We start from the raw sequence: 16,014 nt of genomic DNA, 5'->3' as shown, positions 1-16,014 counted from the left end.
TCACCCGCCCCCGCGCACCGGCCCAGGCCTTCCGCCCGGCACCGCCCCCTCGCTGGTCGGCGTGGCCCGCGATTGGCTGGGCCAGGGGGCGGGGCTGCGCTCGCCAATGACCGCCGCAAGGCTCCAGCAGAGGCGTGGGAACGCCGCCGCGGACCTGGTACCCCAGAGCAGCGAGCGGGTGGGGAGCAGCCGGGGCGAGAGTGAGCGCAATCTTGCTAACCCCTGCGGAGGGAACGCGCGGGCGCCAACGCGGGCGCGGCGGGGGCGGGCCCTGGACCTGGACCTTGGGTTTCGGCCCTCCTCCGCGCCCCGCGGTCTCGCGGGCGAAGTTTCAGTCCTGAGTGTAAAGAATAACCCCGAGCGCGTGGCTAAGTGCGAGCAGGCGCGTGTGACGTCGGGAGGCGCCGCGGCTCCTCGGCCGCCCCACTCGGTGGTCCCCTGTCTGGACCCAAACTGCTGACTGGCTGACCCGAGTGGTCACATTTGCCCTCTGGGGCTTTTGAAAAGCTTAAATCAAAATTGCTTTTGAATCTGACAACTCCTGAGGCTACTTTCGCGGCCTCGGGGCTGTTTCATATAAGGACGCGAGTTTTCCCGATCAGGTCGGTCGGCCACGTTACGATTTCCAATTTGCGATCCATCAGTTACTTCCATTGGGTCTTCAGCCCGCAGGGACTGTGGATCCTAGACCCCGCGGAGAAGCCCGTGGACTGGAGCTGTGTCAGCTCTGATGGTAGGAAAGACTAGATCAATGACGCGGGCATTTCAGGACATAATCGTATATTTTCAAGTTCGAGTTTTTCGGGCTTCGATTATCCAGATAATTGCCTCCAGTCTCCTCCAGTCCCCCTGGTGTATGCACTCGCAGCCGCAGAGTTAGAGTCCGGGACGTGAAGATTGGCGCTTGGAAATTAGATTTGGTTTCTAAAGTATGAATTCGTGTCCAACAGTTCGTGCCTTGGACAACGTGGGTTGTATAAAACTCAAGCTGTGTGTTTAAAACATGTTTTCTAGCTGCTGGTTCTCTCCAAGTTATGTAGGACTTTTGAACTGGCCACCCCGCTGTGCGTCTGCGAGGGCAGGGACTGAGCGAGACCCAGCCAGGGGCGCCGGGGTCCGCTCGCCGGCTCCGGCGCGGCGGTGCCGGGAGACTGGCGGCGGCTGGGTTGGGGTCCAGCCGGAAGCCACACGTTGGCAGGGCCGCTTGGTCAGTAGTGGAGAGAGCCTCTGAGAAAGGGCCGTCTATCGATCCCCAGAGCCCTCCGTCACGGACGGATTCATAGCTTCCTGGGGATCGGCCCAGGGCGTCCCTTTGACACTCCGTTCTCTGTCCACACAAGCCCGGCGCGGGGCGGGGAGAAGAGGAAAGGACGCGACTGGGAAAGACGGGACCCTGGCGGGGTTTGGCCCGGGGGAGAGCGGGAAGGAGCCCGGTCGGCGCGGAGGACCTGCGGCCAGCGTGCTAAGCCCTTATTAGAACAGAAACCCCTTTACCCCCACACTCTCATCTCTTTTGCGCTGTCCCCACCGCCATGCCTTCAATAACCTTGTGAATAGAAACCCGAATCGTTCCATCTTGGCTTCTGAAACTTAACCCCAGGCAAAGCACACACTCGGCGGGGCCAGGTGGGGCTGGATGGGGTCCGCGCCCGACGGCGGGGCCGCGGGGGTCGGTGAACCCCAGCTCCCCTGTCGGCCTCAGGGCGGGTGGCTGGGTCGGCGCGGGGTTCGGGGCCTCCGGTCGGCTGCACGAGGGCGGGCCAGGACCCAGACCCCGTCCCCGCTCCGGCCCCGCAATCCAGCGGGTGACGAGCCTGACGCGCGCCGGTCGCCTGCCACTTCCCGCCCCGAGCGCCCTGGGCCAGTACCTCCCGGCCGCAGGTGAACGCTCCGCGGCCCGCCAGGCTCAAGCTCGACCGTCACAACTTTCCGTGAGGGCTGCACGTTTTTCCGAATTCAAATGCCTGCAGGTGCAACTAATGTTTGCTACACGGGCAATTAATTAGCGGGCGCGTCCAAACGCCTGAGGCAAAACCTGAGATCATCACTGAAAAAAAAAAAATCTAACAGTTCTTTGCCACTATACTAGTGTATTTAATTATGATTGCGAAAAATTGCAGAGGGAAACGATTTGCTGGCAATTAAGTAGCAACTGGTTAAAGTTTTTTTTCAATTTGTCTTTGAAGACAACTGCTGTACTATGTATAAAGAAGAGTATAGCAGGGAAGTTCGAAAGCACACACGGAATTTTAAATCTGTTAAAAATATTTTTTAAGCAAAGAAGGTGGTATTTTAAAAGCATTTAAAACAGCGCCTGGTATATAGTAAGCGCCATAGAAGTCTGTTAAGAATGCATAGGGCAAGAGAGCTCAGGGTTTTGAACACTATGAAAATAATATGCTTATTTATCTGCAAAACACAATAGCCATTAGGCAGCACGAGATTTCCCCATTAGGTCGTTTATTCTCCTCAGCTATTTATTCCATTTGCCTGTCCCTTGGTTGAGCGCCTTGTCTGTCTATAACCGAAAGTGCGTTTCGGGTCAGAGAGACAGAAACAGACACAGGAAACCCTTTAAAGCGCCCCCGCCGACTTAAATACGGTAGTGGATTGGAGGTGGGGAGGTGTAGGGGAGGCGTTATGTGGAGAGAAAGAAAAGAGAAAGAATGAGGGAACGGCGGGATTTCAAGCCTCCCCGCCCTTCTGCGACAACCTTTTCAGCGAAAGGGAAGGCTTAGGAAGAAAAGATGTCCGCGCGTAGAGCAAACCGCAGTTCTTTCCTTTCTTTTTGAAGGATTTGTACCATGAGTTAATTACACCAAAAGATACGAGGGACTTTATTAGAAAGGAGATGCCGTTAGGAAAGAAAGGCCAGGACGGCCGATCTAAAGGGAATGGAGAAGGGAAGACTCAGACGCCTTCCCGAAATTGGTGGTCTAGCCTGTTTTGTGCTAAATGTTATTTAACTTAATGGCGTGGGAGTGAGATGTTGAATGCAGAGATCTGGAAATACCAGATTTAGTGGTCCTGTTCCTCCTCCCCGACTCTTTTCACACCCATTTAATAAAAAGTTACAGTTTTTACACCCGTATTGATAAATTTGGCGATGTTGGCCAAGTATTATCTCGCCCCGCAGATTTTGAATTTTGTTGCACAAACCGATGAAATGATTGCTTTGCTATAATTGTAAAACTTTTTTGGAACGAACCGGGATTTTTTTTATGCCTCTTCATCTACTTTTTGCTTCATTAGAGCCCTCTGGTTTTCCAAGACCGACTGTCACACTTTGTTATTTGTTGCTTCTCTAAATCCTTTGAGATGCTGCTCGCAGCTACTTGAAAAACGTTGGCCACTCAGGTATTTGATGGGCTTAGAAAGTCACCAAGATGTGACACCATTTAAAAGTTTTAGCTTGGTTTCTCAGTGAAATAAGGGCATCTCTGTTAATTAGAAAACTTTGTGTTAGTCTGAGATGCCTAAGAGCATAGTCCAAATTGAAAATTCCAATATTTTGCCACATCTGAAATATAATTATTTACACAGCCTTCTCTTTCAAAGGGAGGACAAACAGGTTGCCTTGAGAAGAGCTATTCTATTTGCAATTGCTGGGGCAGGTGACAAACACGTGTGTATCTGTGGGCAGCCTTGTTGGGCTGCCTTCCCTGACTACAAGGCTTTTGTGAGCTGGTAACGCCTTAAAATGTGTGAGAATGCTGCGCCCTAGGAGTGGAGGCCAAGGGCAAGATCCTTGTACATTTCAATACCTTTTCCAACATCAGGCTGGCAGCAGGCAGGCCAACCTAGGGTCACTGTGTGACACATATTTGCAAGCCAGTAAAGCAAAACAAAGCTGAAAGCAAGTGCAAATTTAGGCCCACCAACCTTGAAGTCATCCCTGAAAGGGAGCTGCTTTACTAGTTAATTTTTCTTGCCCAGTCAGCCACACAAAATGCATTGTATTTCTTGGCTTGCCCCAGTAATTGCGACTTACTTGTTACAGCAGAAGCTTCAAGGTAGGAAATCTATGACCCAAAGCTCTCTCTCGAAAGTTAGAATGTTTAAACTGATCTTTAAAACTGTTGTTGAGGGGCAATTTATTTAAAAGCTTTTATTTTATGGTGTTGTTAGTGCTTAGCATGCCTCAGGATAAAGACTAGTTTTATTGCAGGACCCTTGAGAAGAGGGGTGTATAGCAAGTAACCAGTTTTCCGTACGCCAGTAAGCAACAGTGAGAACACTCAGTGTATTAGCTTAACTTTTTGTGGGAGTTAAATTGATGATGGCAGGCTTTGCCTTTAAGGAAATTCTTTTAAATTTCCATTTTCTTGAAGTTGGTTTGATTGGCAGATCTCCCCCCTCTCTTAAGGATACAATGAAACATATTCACTTCTCTTATGAAAATAGTCTTTTAATAAACTACATTCCCATCCCCTAGAAAAATGCCCAGCACACAGTAGGGGTACAATAAATGGTTTCAGATTTTCTTGTTAAATTTAATGAACTCTCTGCTTCTTTACGTGTATATGTAGAATTTACACTCATTGGAATAATAAAATAGAAGTAAGCAACCGTGCATTAAAAAGCTATGAAAAGATGAAGAGAATATGCCTTCAAATGGGAAGGAATACTTAACTGTGAAGAAGACCTAGTTCAACATGGAACGTCCTGGTGGCCAAGTCAGAAGAGAAGCACAGTGAGTTTTCTAACTTTCATAATGAGAAAAGAGAAAGCACACTGTTTTTCAAAAAAGAAAGTTATTACCCAGTCACTGAATTCTAAAAGAACTTCATGCTTGCCTTGTTCATGGACTTCAAATAATTTAATTATTTAAAATAATTATTTTGTCTAAAATTCTCATGTATCTCTGTTAATTATAACATGAATAATAGCATTTACATTATGCATAAATGAAGACAACAGTATATCTTCTAATAGCTGTATAAACCATCTACTAAGCTGTCAAGATTAATTGACATTAATAAAACCACTGTCTCACAGAGTTCCAAAAATATGGATTCTCTGTAAGAAAGTTTCTTCTTTCAGTGTCAGAAGAAAAAATTAAATCAAAGATTCCTGGATCTGCTTGTTTGGCATTATTTGATAAAAGTGAAAGAAAAGAAGAGGCTCTGCAGGTTTCTGAAATATCAAATGCTGTGGAAATATTTAAGGCTAAATGTCTTTTCCACTAGACTACAAATAACATCTATATTTTCTCAACACTTTTATTAAAATATTTTTATTAGATGTGTGCACATTTTTGCCCTTATCTGATTATTTTTAAATTGGCAGGTGACTTTCTGGGGAAAAAACCTTCATAGACTGGAAATAAGGAATTGCTAATTTTAGATTTACTGTGGAAAAAAATACAGGCTATTTTTAGACCTCCATATTTTACAAACTTATTGAAATATATACTTTACAAGAAACAGAAACATAGCAGTTTTTTTTCCCTAGACGGGACTGGATTGATTCTACTAGAGAAGAATTTGACTACATTTTTCTGGATTTAGCCTTCAAAATAATTTAATAATATATTAGTATATTGAGAATATTGGACTGAAAATTTTTAGAGACCGATTTTGGTCTTGAATAGTAGCTCCTTACATTTCTGGGACATGAATACTTCAAAGAAACGAATAGTTTGTTGAGGAATTGCAGTATTCATTAGGGCAACACAATCTCTTTGGAAACCAAATGTCATGCTGCTTAGCAGAGAACAACCATGCTCAACTGCACAGTGGAGAAGGGCAGTGTACTGTGCCTTGAATATGGAAGAAAGGGACACTACATTTCCACAGTACTTTTAATCTGAGAATCCTAGGTCATTATTGAATCATGTATCAAAACTCACAGCGCTGCAGGATTTACTTGTCAAGGCTGGCTAGCAGGATTTTGCTAGAATAACAGTTGTAATGGGAACATTAATAAATCCTGAAAATAGAAGACAAAATATGAATAGAAAATAGAAGACAAATATAAATGATGTATGTGGGTATATACTTGTCTGTCTGTCTATAGATGTAAAAGGCAGAAAATAATGAACGGTTTTATAATTAACATGACTTGTTAGTATATGAAGGACTAGGGTAGTATCTGTCAGAAGACAGTAGTTCAAGTCAGAGAGGAAAATGCTGCATTTTGTAATTAAACCACCATTTGCAAAACGGAGTTTATATATTATATGTATTTGCATATTTTCTCTATTTTTGAAAATTGCATTCACTTTATTTCAGTTTATTTTATTTTAGATACTGAAACATCCTTATGTTTTGTCGATTCTATTGTCTGTGTTTTAAATAACTTTCTTTATGCAGTTTTTAAAATGTAGACCTTTAGAAAAACAGACTAGTATTTTAAACCTCTTGGTGTGATGGAAATAAAATTTTTATACTAAAGGGTTGGGAGAATGATTTTCCCTGATGTTCAGGTAGTATACCTGAAAAATCATGTCCTCTTTGCATGGACCCATGAAATATTGCTAAATTAGATAGTATACTTGTGAACATAGATTCTAGTTGAGATGAAAAAGGTTCAATTCAAATTTTAACATTTTAATCATAAATTTATTTCTGTGCAATGTGAATTGGAAAAAGAATGTCCATTCTTTAATTTGATAATGAACACTTTGTTCTTATTCAAAAATGTAGTTTGAGAACTAATAGGAACATCATAGTGGGGACTACTTAAACAGAACTGTGGGAGAAATGATCAGAAAATGAAACCAAAGAGCTATGGACAGACATAACTGACAAACTGTTAGTGTGTGCACTTGAAAGTAATAAGACTAATTTTCATTAATCATGGCTTGATTTTTCAGACTGTACCTCTCTTCATTCATTCATTCTCATTTCCATGCCACTAAAATATTGAACACCTACCTACGTTGAGCAATACTGTCTGCTAAGTAGTGTGGTGGTACCTGGTGAGCAAGATTTAATTCCTGCTCAGGAAATAGCAGGGAAAATAATATGGGAGTCTAAACAAACAACTGTTAGACAAGATAAGATGTGTTCAAGGCCAAAGTAAACAGCAGACTACATGCTATCGGCACAAAGAGAGAGAAGATTCCTTTTTAAAGGAGAGTTCAGCAGTGATAGCTCCAAACTTTTTGTATAGAATTAGAGGCAGCAATCCTGTTGGAGGGCCGGGAGTGGCCCAAGGATTTTTGTTGCCAAGCTCCATTTGTATTACAAACACACTATTTTTACTTAGATATTACATTTATTGGAATATCTTTCTATTGTTCTTAAACTTTATAGGTATCTAACATCTTATCTGTTCTTTGGTGCAATTACGGGGTTAAGGGGAAAAGTGGCCTTGAGCAGGGCCTTGAAGGATATACCAAATAGCTACAATTGTAAGTAGACTTTCTTGGAGAGGGACCAGCATTTACAAAGAGACACAGAAGCTGAAGAGTGCATGTGATTCTTAGGGAAAGATGGATTATTCTTAGTTGGAATGAGGGGAATGGAAGGAAAGAGTAGGAGACAGTTGTCTTGGGAAAATGAATTAGGCTATAGGCAAATCATGGAGGAGCTTGCGTTCTGAGCAGGGTATCTTCTTGAAGTTATTTGAGAGCCACCGGAGGTTTTTAAGAGAAGTGGCAAGTTCACGGCTACTAATTCATTAGATATGCTTGTTCAATCTAGCCAAGTTTCTTTCTTTTTCTAGTTGTCACTAAATCAAATTGAAAACATTACAGTAACAGAAAAATTCCAGGACAATTTGCATTGGTAAATGGAATTTTTGATATTTTTTATTTCTCAGTGCAAGCCATTTGGCCATTAGAATAGCATTGTCAGGTAGGACTGTTGGCTCAGCACTTGGGAAGCTCATTGCTTTTAATTGGGTTGCTTGGGTTTATTTAATATGACCCAATTTATATGAAAAAAAAAACATGTACACTGCTTACTTGGTGGAGTAGTCAAATAATTATGCCAGGACTTGCACATCAGTTTTTACAGATTTATTTTAAAATCCGCCATGTCATAATTAAAATCAGAACATGGTTATATTCTCAGTGATTAAGAGAACTTTCTAAAGTGAGATTTTCAGTTTCACTGACTTCAAAGTAACACATAGTACATTAACACTGCTAGGTATCTGGGACTTACTCAGATTAAATACTTACAGCGAAAGATTGAGCCATGATTCTTTCCTGCTACTTTCTTATTGAAAGAACTAGGTTACTGTTATCTTTCTACAGGGTGCCATAAATAAACGTTTAAGGATTTTAAAACTCAGGTGTCATTTAATTATTTTTAGTCACAAAGTTACGCCTTTCCCTGAAAGGCCTTGTTGAAATGGAGGTAACTTGCATTTAAATATTGAATATTCAATCAATAATTAAAGTGATATTTAATAAGGAAATGCAAGACAGCCTTAAATGGTAATTTTAAGTACCCCTTTCATAGATAAGAAAAAATAAGATAAAAATAAGGCCTCTATTAGTCAATACAAATTAATCAGGGAGCATTCTCATTGAATTAGAGAGGGTATTTTGCAGCACTGAGAAATTCTTGTCAGAAATTACCTTACTTCCAGCTTTATCCATTGATCAACCATTTATTGAGCTCTTTAGGGAATTCAAAAGCAATACAACATGCGATTATTGCCCTTGGGGGGATTTAATATCTAGCAAATACATTAATAATGATCATCATAGATCCCCTTTATCTAGTGCTTGCTATGTGTCTGACACTTTTTAAATCCACAAAGCACCACGTAGATTATTTAATCTTCACTAGAACAACCTAAGGTAGGTACAGTCATTACCTTTATTTTACTGGTGACGAATCAGACCCTGTGAAGGTAAGTAGTTTATTGGTATTAAAGGGTAGAGTCAGGTTCCACCAAGGGAATCTAACTATGAGCCAGTGCTCCTACCCATTACTGGATATTGCCTCCAAGAATAATAATGCATGTGACACAGACATAAACAGTGTAAACAGTCAGAAGCAACACATAGGTTAAGAAAAAATTGCTTCCCAATGGCCATTTATAAGTGTGGTGTTTAGAGTGCCAAACATTTTTTCACAGAAACTATGTGATATGTAGCAGTTAGTTTTTTGGGTCTATTCTCATAACGCCTAACTACTCCACAGTAAACCCCAGGAAAATGCTACACATTGGGTAAAGTATATATTGCTCAGGTGACGTGACACCAAAATCTCAGAAATCACCACTAAAGAACTTATTCATGTGACCAAACACCATCTGTTCCCCAGAAACCTTTGGAAATAATAAAGAAAGAACATGCGCTTTGGAATCAGATACCATGGGGGCCGGTCATATTCAGCTGTCACTAGCTGCATGACCTTGAATGTGCTACTTTTTCTGAAATCTAGACCTCATCCAAGAGGTTAATGATACCTAACAATAGAGTAAAGCTCAAATAGAATAATGCTTTAAAACTAGTTTGACATATGGAAAGAGACAGATATAGCTGACCTTTTTTTTTTTTTTTTTTGAGATGGAGTTTTGCCCTTGTTGCCCGAGCTGGAGTGCAATGTCATGATCTTGGGTCACTGCACCCTCCGCCTCCCAGGTTCAAGTGATTCTCCTGCCTCAGCCTCCCAAGTAGCTGGGATTACAGGCACATGCCACCACGCCCGGCTCATTTGGTATTTTTAGTAGAAACGGGGTTTCAACATGTTAGCCAGGCTGGTCTCAAATTCCTGACCTCAGGTGATCCACCTGCCTTGGCCTCCCAAAGTGCTGGGATTACAGGTGTGAGCCACCATGCCTGGTGATATAGCTGATTAATCCTGACTCCCAAGAACAAAGGACAAAGTTGCCTATTATTTTTGGTTTCCTCATTAAAATTAAAAGCATCTTTTATTGCTTTTCTATCATAATATCAATACATGTTAAATGCAGAAAAATTAGTAAATCATGTTAGCAGTAATAAGAACATTTAAATTGCCACTTAATTGATAACCAGAGACAGTTACTGTTAATATTTCATTGATTTTCCTTCCAGCTTTTATGATTTTTTTTCCTTTTCACAAAATATGAGATCATTTTGCCTCATACTGTTTTGTAATCTGCTTGGACATTTAATGAGATGGACATTCCATCTCATTAAATATTCTTTTATAACATAATTTTCTCCCCTGATAATATAGTAATCCTTGGTATGAATGTATCATACATTTACTTAACTAGTTGTTATTATTGGGCATTTAAATGGTTACATTTTTTCTATTGTGGACTGAAGAAATGTATTGTGCTGAAGAAATCTTACAGGTTAAAAAAGTATACATGTTTTAGATTATTTTAAGTCTAAATTATTAGAAATAGAGTCAGGTCACCAAATGGTGTTCATATTTTAAACACTTTTTGATATTTTCTGCCAAACTACCTTTCATAACAGTTGACTAACTTATATCTCTGCCAGCAAAGTGAGAGTACTCGTTTTTCTGAATTGTCGTCAATGCTCGATAGTTTGATAGTTGCCAGCCTGATAGGTGAAACAGGATCTATCATTTTAATTTTAGTTTTTTCTCACTATTAATGATGTTAGAGATTGTTTTCATAGTTTTTATTGGCTATTTATACTTTTTTGACTATTAGTATACTTAATATTTCTGAAATAATTGTCTTGTTATTAGTGAGTTAAAGGTGGTCATTTTAAATCAAGGCACTTAATGTTTGCCTCATATATCACAAATTTACATATGTATTTATTTCAGTTTGCTGTTTAAAAAATCTTATTTATGAACTTTTTGATATGCAGGTGTTGAAATTTTTATATTCTAATTTATGAAGTTTATCTGTTTTTTTAAATTATATTTCAAGTTCTAGGGTACATGTGCACAACGTGCAGGTTTGTTACATATGTATACATGTGGCATGTTGGTGTGCTGCACCCGTTAACTCGTCATTTACATTAGGTATATCTCCTAATGTTATCCACCCCCCTCCCCCCACCCCCAAGTTTATCAGGTTTTAATATTTTTCCCCACTTAAAAAAACTTTAGAATTTACTTTGGTATATTTTGTGATATAAGAGTTATTTTTAGTCCATTAATTCAAGAAAACATTAACTGCATGTGTACAATGTACCAGGTATCATGCTTTTGCCTGGGGAATAATTGGTGCATGACACAGGCAGAATTCCTATCCTCATGAAGCAGCTGCTCCTTCAAATGGCTGGTTGTGTCATTATCAACTGTTGATGCCCATGCATGACTTTTTCACTGACTTAAATGTCTGCTTCATTACATACCAAATTCACGTGGAGAATTGGGTCTGCTTAAAGACCTATTATTTAATTCCATTCATTTGTTTCTCTGTATCTGTGTCAGCATCTGTTTGAATTATTGTAATTTTAAAACAATGTATTTTAATAGTAAGGCAAGGGCTATCTTTATTCCTCTTACTTTTAAAATTTTGCCTTGACTTGTCTCTTGCATTAGAAAATATTTTTATTGTGGTATAATATATATACATTTGCTATTTTGACCATTTTTTGAATGTACAATTCAATGGCATTAATTATACTCAATATTCTACAACCACCACTACTATCTATTTCTAAGATTTTTTTGTCACCCCCAAACAGAAACTCTGTACCCATTAAGCAGTAACTTCCCGTTATTCATTCTGTCAAGCCCCTGGTAACCTGTAGTCTACTTTCTGTCTCTACCAATTTGCCAATTCTAGATATTTCACAGAAGTAGAACCATATGATATTTGTCCTTTTTTGGTCTGGCTTTTTTCATTTAGCATAATGTTTCCAAGATTCATCCATGCTGTAGCATGTATCAGAACTTCATTTATTTTTGTGGCTGAAAAATATTTCATTGTATATATACCACATTTTGTTAGTCTATTCCGCTGTTAAGGACATCCCTTGTATTTATACTTTTGGAACAACTTTAGAATAATTTTGTTGAAACTCTCCCAAATCCCCTAATTTCTTCTTAACATCCTTTCATGTCTGTTTCTATCTCTATTATAATCTAGTAATGCTACTCAGGTTTTTAATACTGAGTATTTTTATCCTGGCCCAAGCCAAGCCTTGTACCCGATCCCTGAACCTCTCCTCCTCTGAAGCTACCCCATGCTTCAAAATTATTGACTTCCACCTTCGTTCTTCTAGTAAAAATAGGCATTCCTTCAGTGCAATTGATCTCATAGAGGTATTGGGAAGAAGCAATCTGACCGAATTGTCCCTAGGTTGTGAATGTTACATCCTCTTAGCCCTCTTGGTGAAATGTGTATTTTAGGAAAAAGATGTTTGTGAATTTAAATTATTTTCTATTTTGTAGAATTCCAATAGTATAATGAAGTATCTTTTAAAATTTTAGTCTACACATGGGTAACATATTTTTTAATTGAGGGCCAGCTTCTTGCATCGGCTGCCCATACATGCTATCTTGAGGCATTCCTGTTTTTTTTTTCCAGAAATTGTTTTTATTTTCACTAACGAATCCATTGATTTTATTTTATTTTGGAATTCCTGCCATAATACTGACATTAGTGACCTCAGTGATGGTGGAAATGGGAGGTGGTTTGCATGTGTGATTGGCAGTGGGTAGGTATAAATAAGGTACTATTTTAAGATGAAATCTTCCTGTAGGTAACCAAATGCTCAGTTCTATATTGCAGTCCACAGATCAAGGATGGGAAAGAGCAATGAGGGTTGGCATGGCATGAGACAGCTTCATGGATAGTTCTAGAATAATTTATTTGGAAATATGAGTTATAGAACTTCTGTTCTTTTTAAAGGTAAAGATTAATCCTAGAAGAAAGAAACTTAGATGGGTTAAATTAGTTCATCTGCTTTGTATATATAGTGGGAAAAGCATTGGTTTTGGAATCAGAGACCTGGGTTAAATTCATGGCCCTGTCACTAAGTAGCCTATGTTATCTAAGCCATATTAATTTTTCTCTCTGAGTCTTGGTTTCCTCAACTAAAAAATATACCTCACTGAGTTGTTTTAAAGATCAAATAAGTTAAATGTGAAACTCCTGGCAGTATATAGTTCATTGTATATATGCGATGAAGATCAATTTCCTTTTTCTTTCTTTCCTAAATGATAACAACAGTAGTATAGAGGAAAGATTTTCTAGCACCAAATGTCAACCCTGCTTGGATTAATGGCTGAATAAAGATAATGTCTTAACTTTCCTATGTGTAGCTTTCATTTCATGCTTCACTAAATTATGGTGGTTGCAAGGCACCTCAAACTTTTCTAGTACAGAGCATACTGTAAGCAGGATAGAATTAACATTATCTCTGGTCTATAAAGTATTCTACCTAGTGATTGATAGGACATATGTTGATGTTGCCCTGGGCCACATTCTTGCCTGAGTCCTGCAGCAGTGTTTTGCCACCTGTAACTGTGCTGAATAAAAGTGGTTCCATCTATCATTGCTGTAGCTTTTCCTCATAGAAACAGTCTTGATAAGGATAACAAATCCAGGACATCATAGTATCAACAGTCCTTTCCTCTTCAAAGGCATCTTTCAGACAAGGCTTTAATAGCCCTGCACAAACATTAATTATATAAACCTTGCACACTATTGCTTTGTGGGAGGTGAAGTGTTGAGTAAAAGTGATCATCGGAACACAGGTTGGCATATGGGGGCGGTATGGAAATAGGAAAAGTGGGAAGTGGCTGCTCGGCATGTATTCATTGCTGATTAAAAGTCAGCAGTGTGGCGCTGGCTGGTCCTATGTATACTTCTGCTAGATTTCCTACCCATGTATGAAATGCATGCCTTTCTTTGTTAAAGAGAAATTTGTGAGTGATATGAGCTGCTTGAATACTAAAGGTGTTAATTTTTATGATTAAGTCAGCATACTGCATACTCAGTGGCATCCTGACGTCTGGGGCTGAGTTACTCAGTATCATCTGATGAAGAGACAACTCCAAATTGAGCTCAGTCTGATTCCTGTGCTACATGGTGAATAAGAAACTTGACGGTTTATCATCAGAATATATCTTACCACCAGGAAATGATTTAGTGGAGAATTGAGCCTCAGTGTTTGTAGGAATAGTGTCTGAGATTTATATGATACTATCGTTGTTACATATAATATGTAGTATATATGTGTCTGAATTTTTTTTGTTTTATTTTGATCATAGTTTTGCATCATTAGTGATTCAGAATGGTAGTTATGGATATTTTTGGGGAAAAAAGCCGTTACTTCAAAATGTCTAAAAGAAATTACACACATTTATTTAAATCTTTAATAATGCTTTTTAGACTACCATAAATAATATATCTATTTATATCACAATGATGCTGAATACACCACTAAAAATGCCAACTCTTTTTAATGTTTCAGCACTGGTTATTTTTTACCTTTTAGGATTTCTTATAATTTATATGTCACTGATTAATCTTTAATGTGGGAAAACAAATTAATTGTTTTGCATTTTGATAGGCATTTTTAAATGTAAAATTAATATGAAAAATAATAAAAAGGCTGAAGTAGGAGGAATGCTTAGGCCCAAGAGTTCAGGGTTATAGTGTACCATGATCGTGCCTGTCAGTAGACACTGCACTCCAACCTGGGCAAGAACTTAGCATAGTACCTGGTACATGTCAGCATTCCATTGATATTTGTTAAATGAATTGGAATTACTATCATGAGCCATTTTCCTTGGTTGAAATCCTTGCTCATTTGATTCCTTGACTTGTTTCTGATAAAGATGATTTCTGCATTTTAAAAATCTTTGCATAATTCAGAATGGAAGAATTCTTTTTTTTCTCCCCAAGAAAAGTCTTATTTCATAGTTACACTTGCCCAGAAAACATAGGAGCTGCTGTAATAATTGATAGGAACTACCTGTAGTAGACGTTAATTATCTTCCCAGCATCCATTACCCACTTTCCTTCCTTCCTTGCAGTATTCAGATTTTCCTTTGAAGAGCCACCCCTCCATGTAGCAGCCCTCAGTTTGGGTGAGATTGCGTGGACTCTAGTCCAAGGTGGATGCTGAATTTATATTACCCAACCAATCAGAACATTCCTCTGTCACTTACTATAGGCTTATGTATGTATGTGTGTCAGTTCCTAGGCCATTAGGGTGGTTTAGGAGGAGTTCAATCAGTGAGAGAATTAAGAGATGTGAATGAGAATACATGAGACCCACTTTCATGGGAGACACATTTTGGAAACAGGGAAACCTGAGGGTGACATATGGAGAAGGACAAAACCTAGAAAACCACAGAGAAACAGAGCCAGGTCCCTGACTGAGCTGCCCCCGAAGCCAGTCCTACCTCTGAACTTCAGTGGTATGTGAGAAAGTCCCTTTTGTTTTATAACTGGTTTATTTTTGGTTGTAAAGGGGAAAAAATCTTAACCAATATGTAGCCTTATCTTGATCTTATTATTTTATATGAAAACATTAAAATACTAGATTCTTCACAAAATATTTTGATTAAGTTTTTGCTTTTAGAAGGAGATACAATTCATTCCAAAAGCACAAAAGTTCTTCTCTGACTAGAAGACAAAGACGCATTTGTGTATTTTAGATGACAAAGCCACTGGAAAAACTGGTAAAGTTTATAAGAAACTCATAAATGTTGTCCATTTTTTGATTATCACAAGTATCCAAGATATTATGGGCTTTTGCATGCCACATTCAATTCATCCATGTTTCACACACCTGATATTTATCATTGTACCCTGTAAGCACTGTTTGTTAGGAAAAAAAACCCATTACAATGGAGGTTAGAAAAAAGATAACCATGTAAACAAAAGTCCATTCAGATTACCTCTGGTGAGTTGTTTTTTCATGCCAACAAGTCTTTATTGCTTTATATTCTGCCTTGGTTTCCCTCATTGTTCATTTTGAAACCTCCCAAAGTTAAACCTTCCGTGAAAAGTCATCCAAAACTGAGAATATATTTGGAATTCTGCTTCTCATGACCTAGTTGTATCGCAAGAGGGATCAAAGGGGTTTTGTTCTGTTTCTATAATCAGCTATTTCTTTGAGAGGGCAGATTCATAAGAGTTTGAATTATACTTAGCAATGCATACAAGGCAAGTAGC

The 16,014-nt window shown here is 39.2% G+C and overlaps 1 protein-coding gene across 1 annotated transcript in view; it reads left to right on the top strand.

Annotated features, from left to right (window-relative positions):
• The first annotated feature begins 2 nt into the window (after window positions 1–2).
• Window positions 3–16,014, top strand: part of LOC130541613 (uncharacterized) — a 37,459-nt gene continuing 21,447 nt past the window's right edge. Inside the window, exon 1 of the mRNA XM_057302589.2 lies at window positions 3–733. Coding sequence (XP_057158572.1) covers window positions 107–460 — 354 coding nt within the window. The 5' untranslated portion in view covers window positions 3–106 and the 3' untranslated portion in view covers window positions 461–733. The remainder of the gene's footprint in view (window positions 734–16,014) is intronic.

Source organism: Pan paniscus, chromosome 5 (genome assembly GCF_029289425.2).
Source record: "Pan paniscus chromosome 5, NHGRI_mPanPan1-v2.0_pri, whole genome shotgun sequence".
NCBI classification, from domain to species: Eukaryota; Metazoa; Chordata; class Mammalia; order Primates; family Hominidae; genus Pan; species Pan paniscus.
Note: the sequence above shows the minus strand (reverse complement) of the source record. Positions and strands in the feature narration are given on the sequence as shown.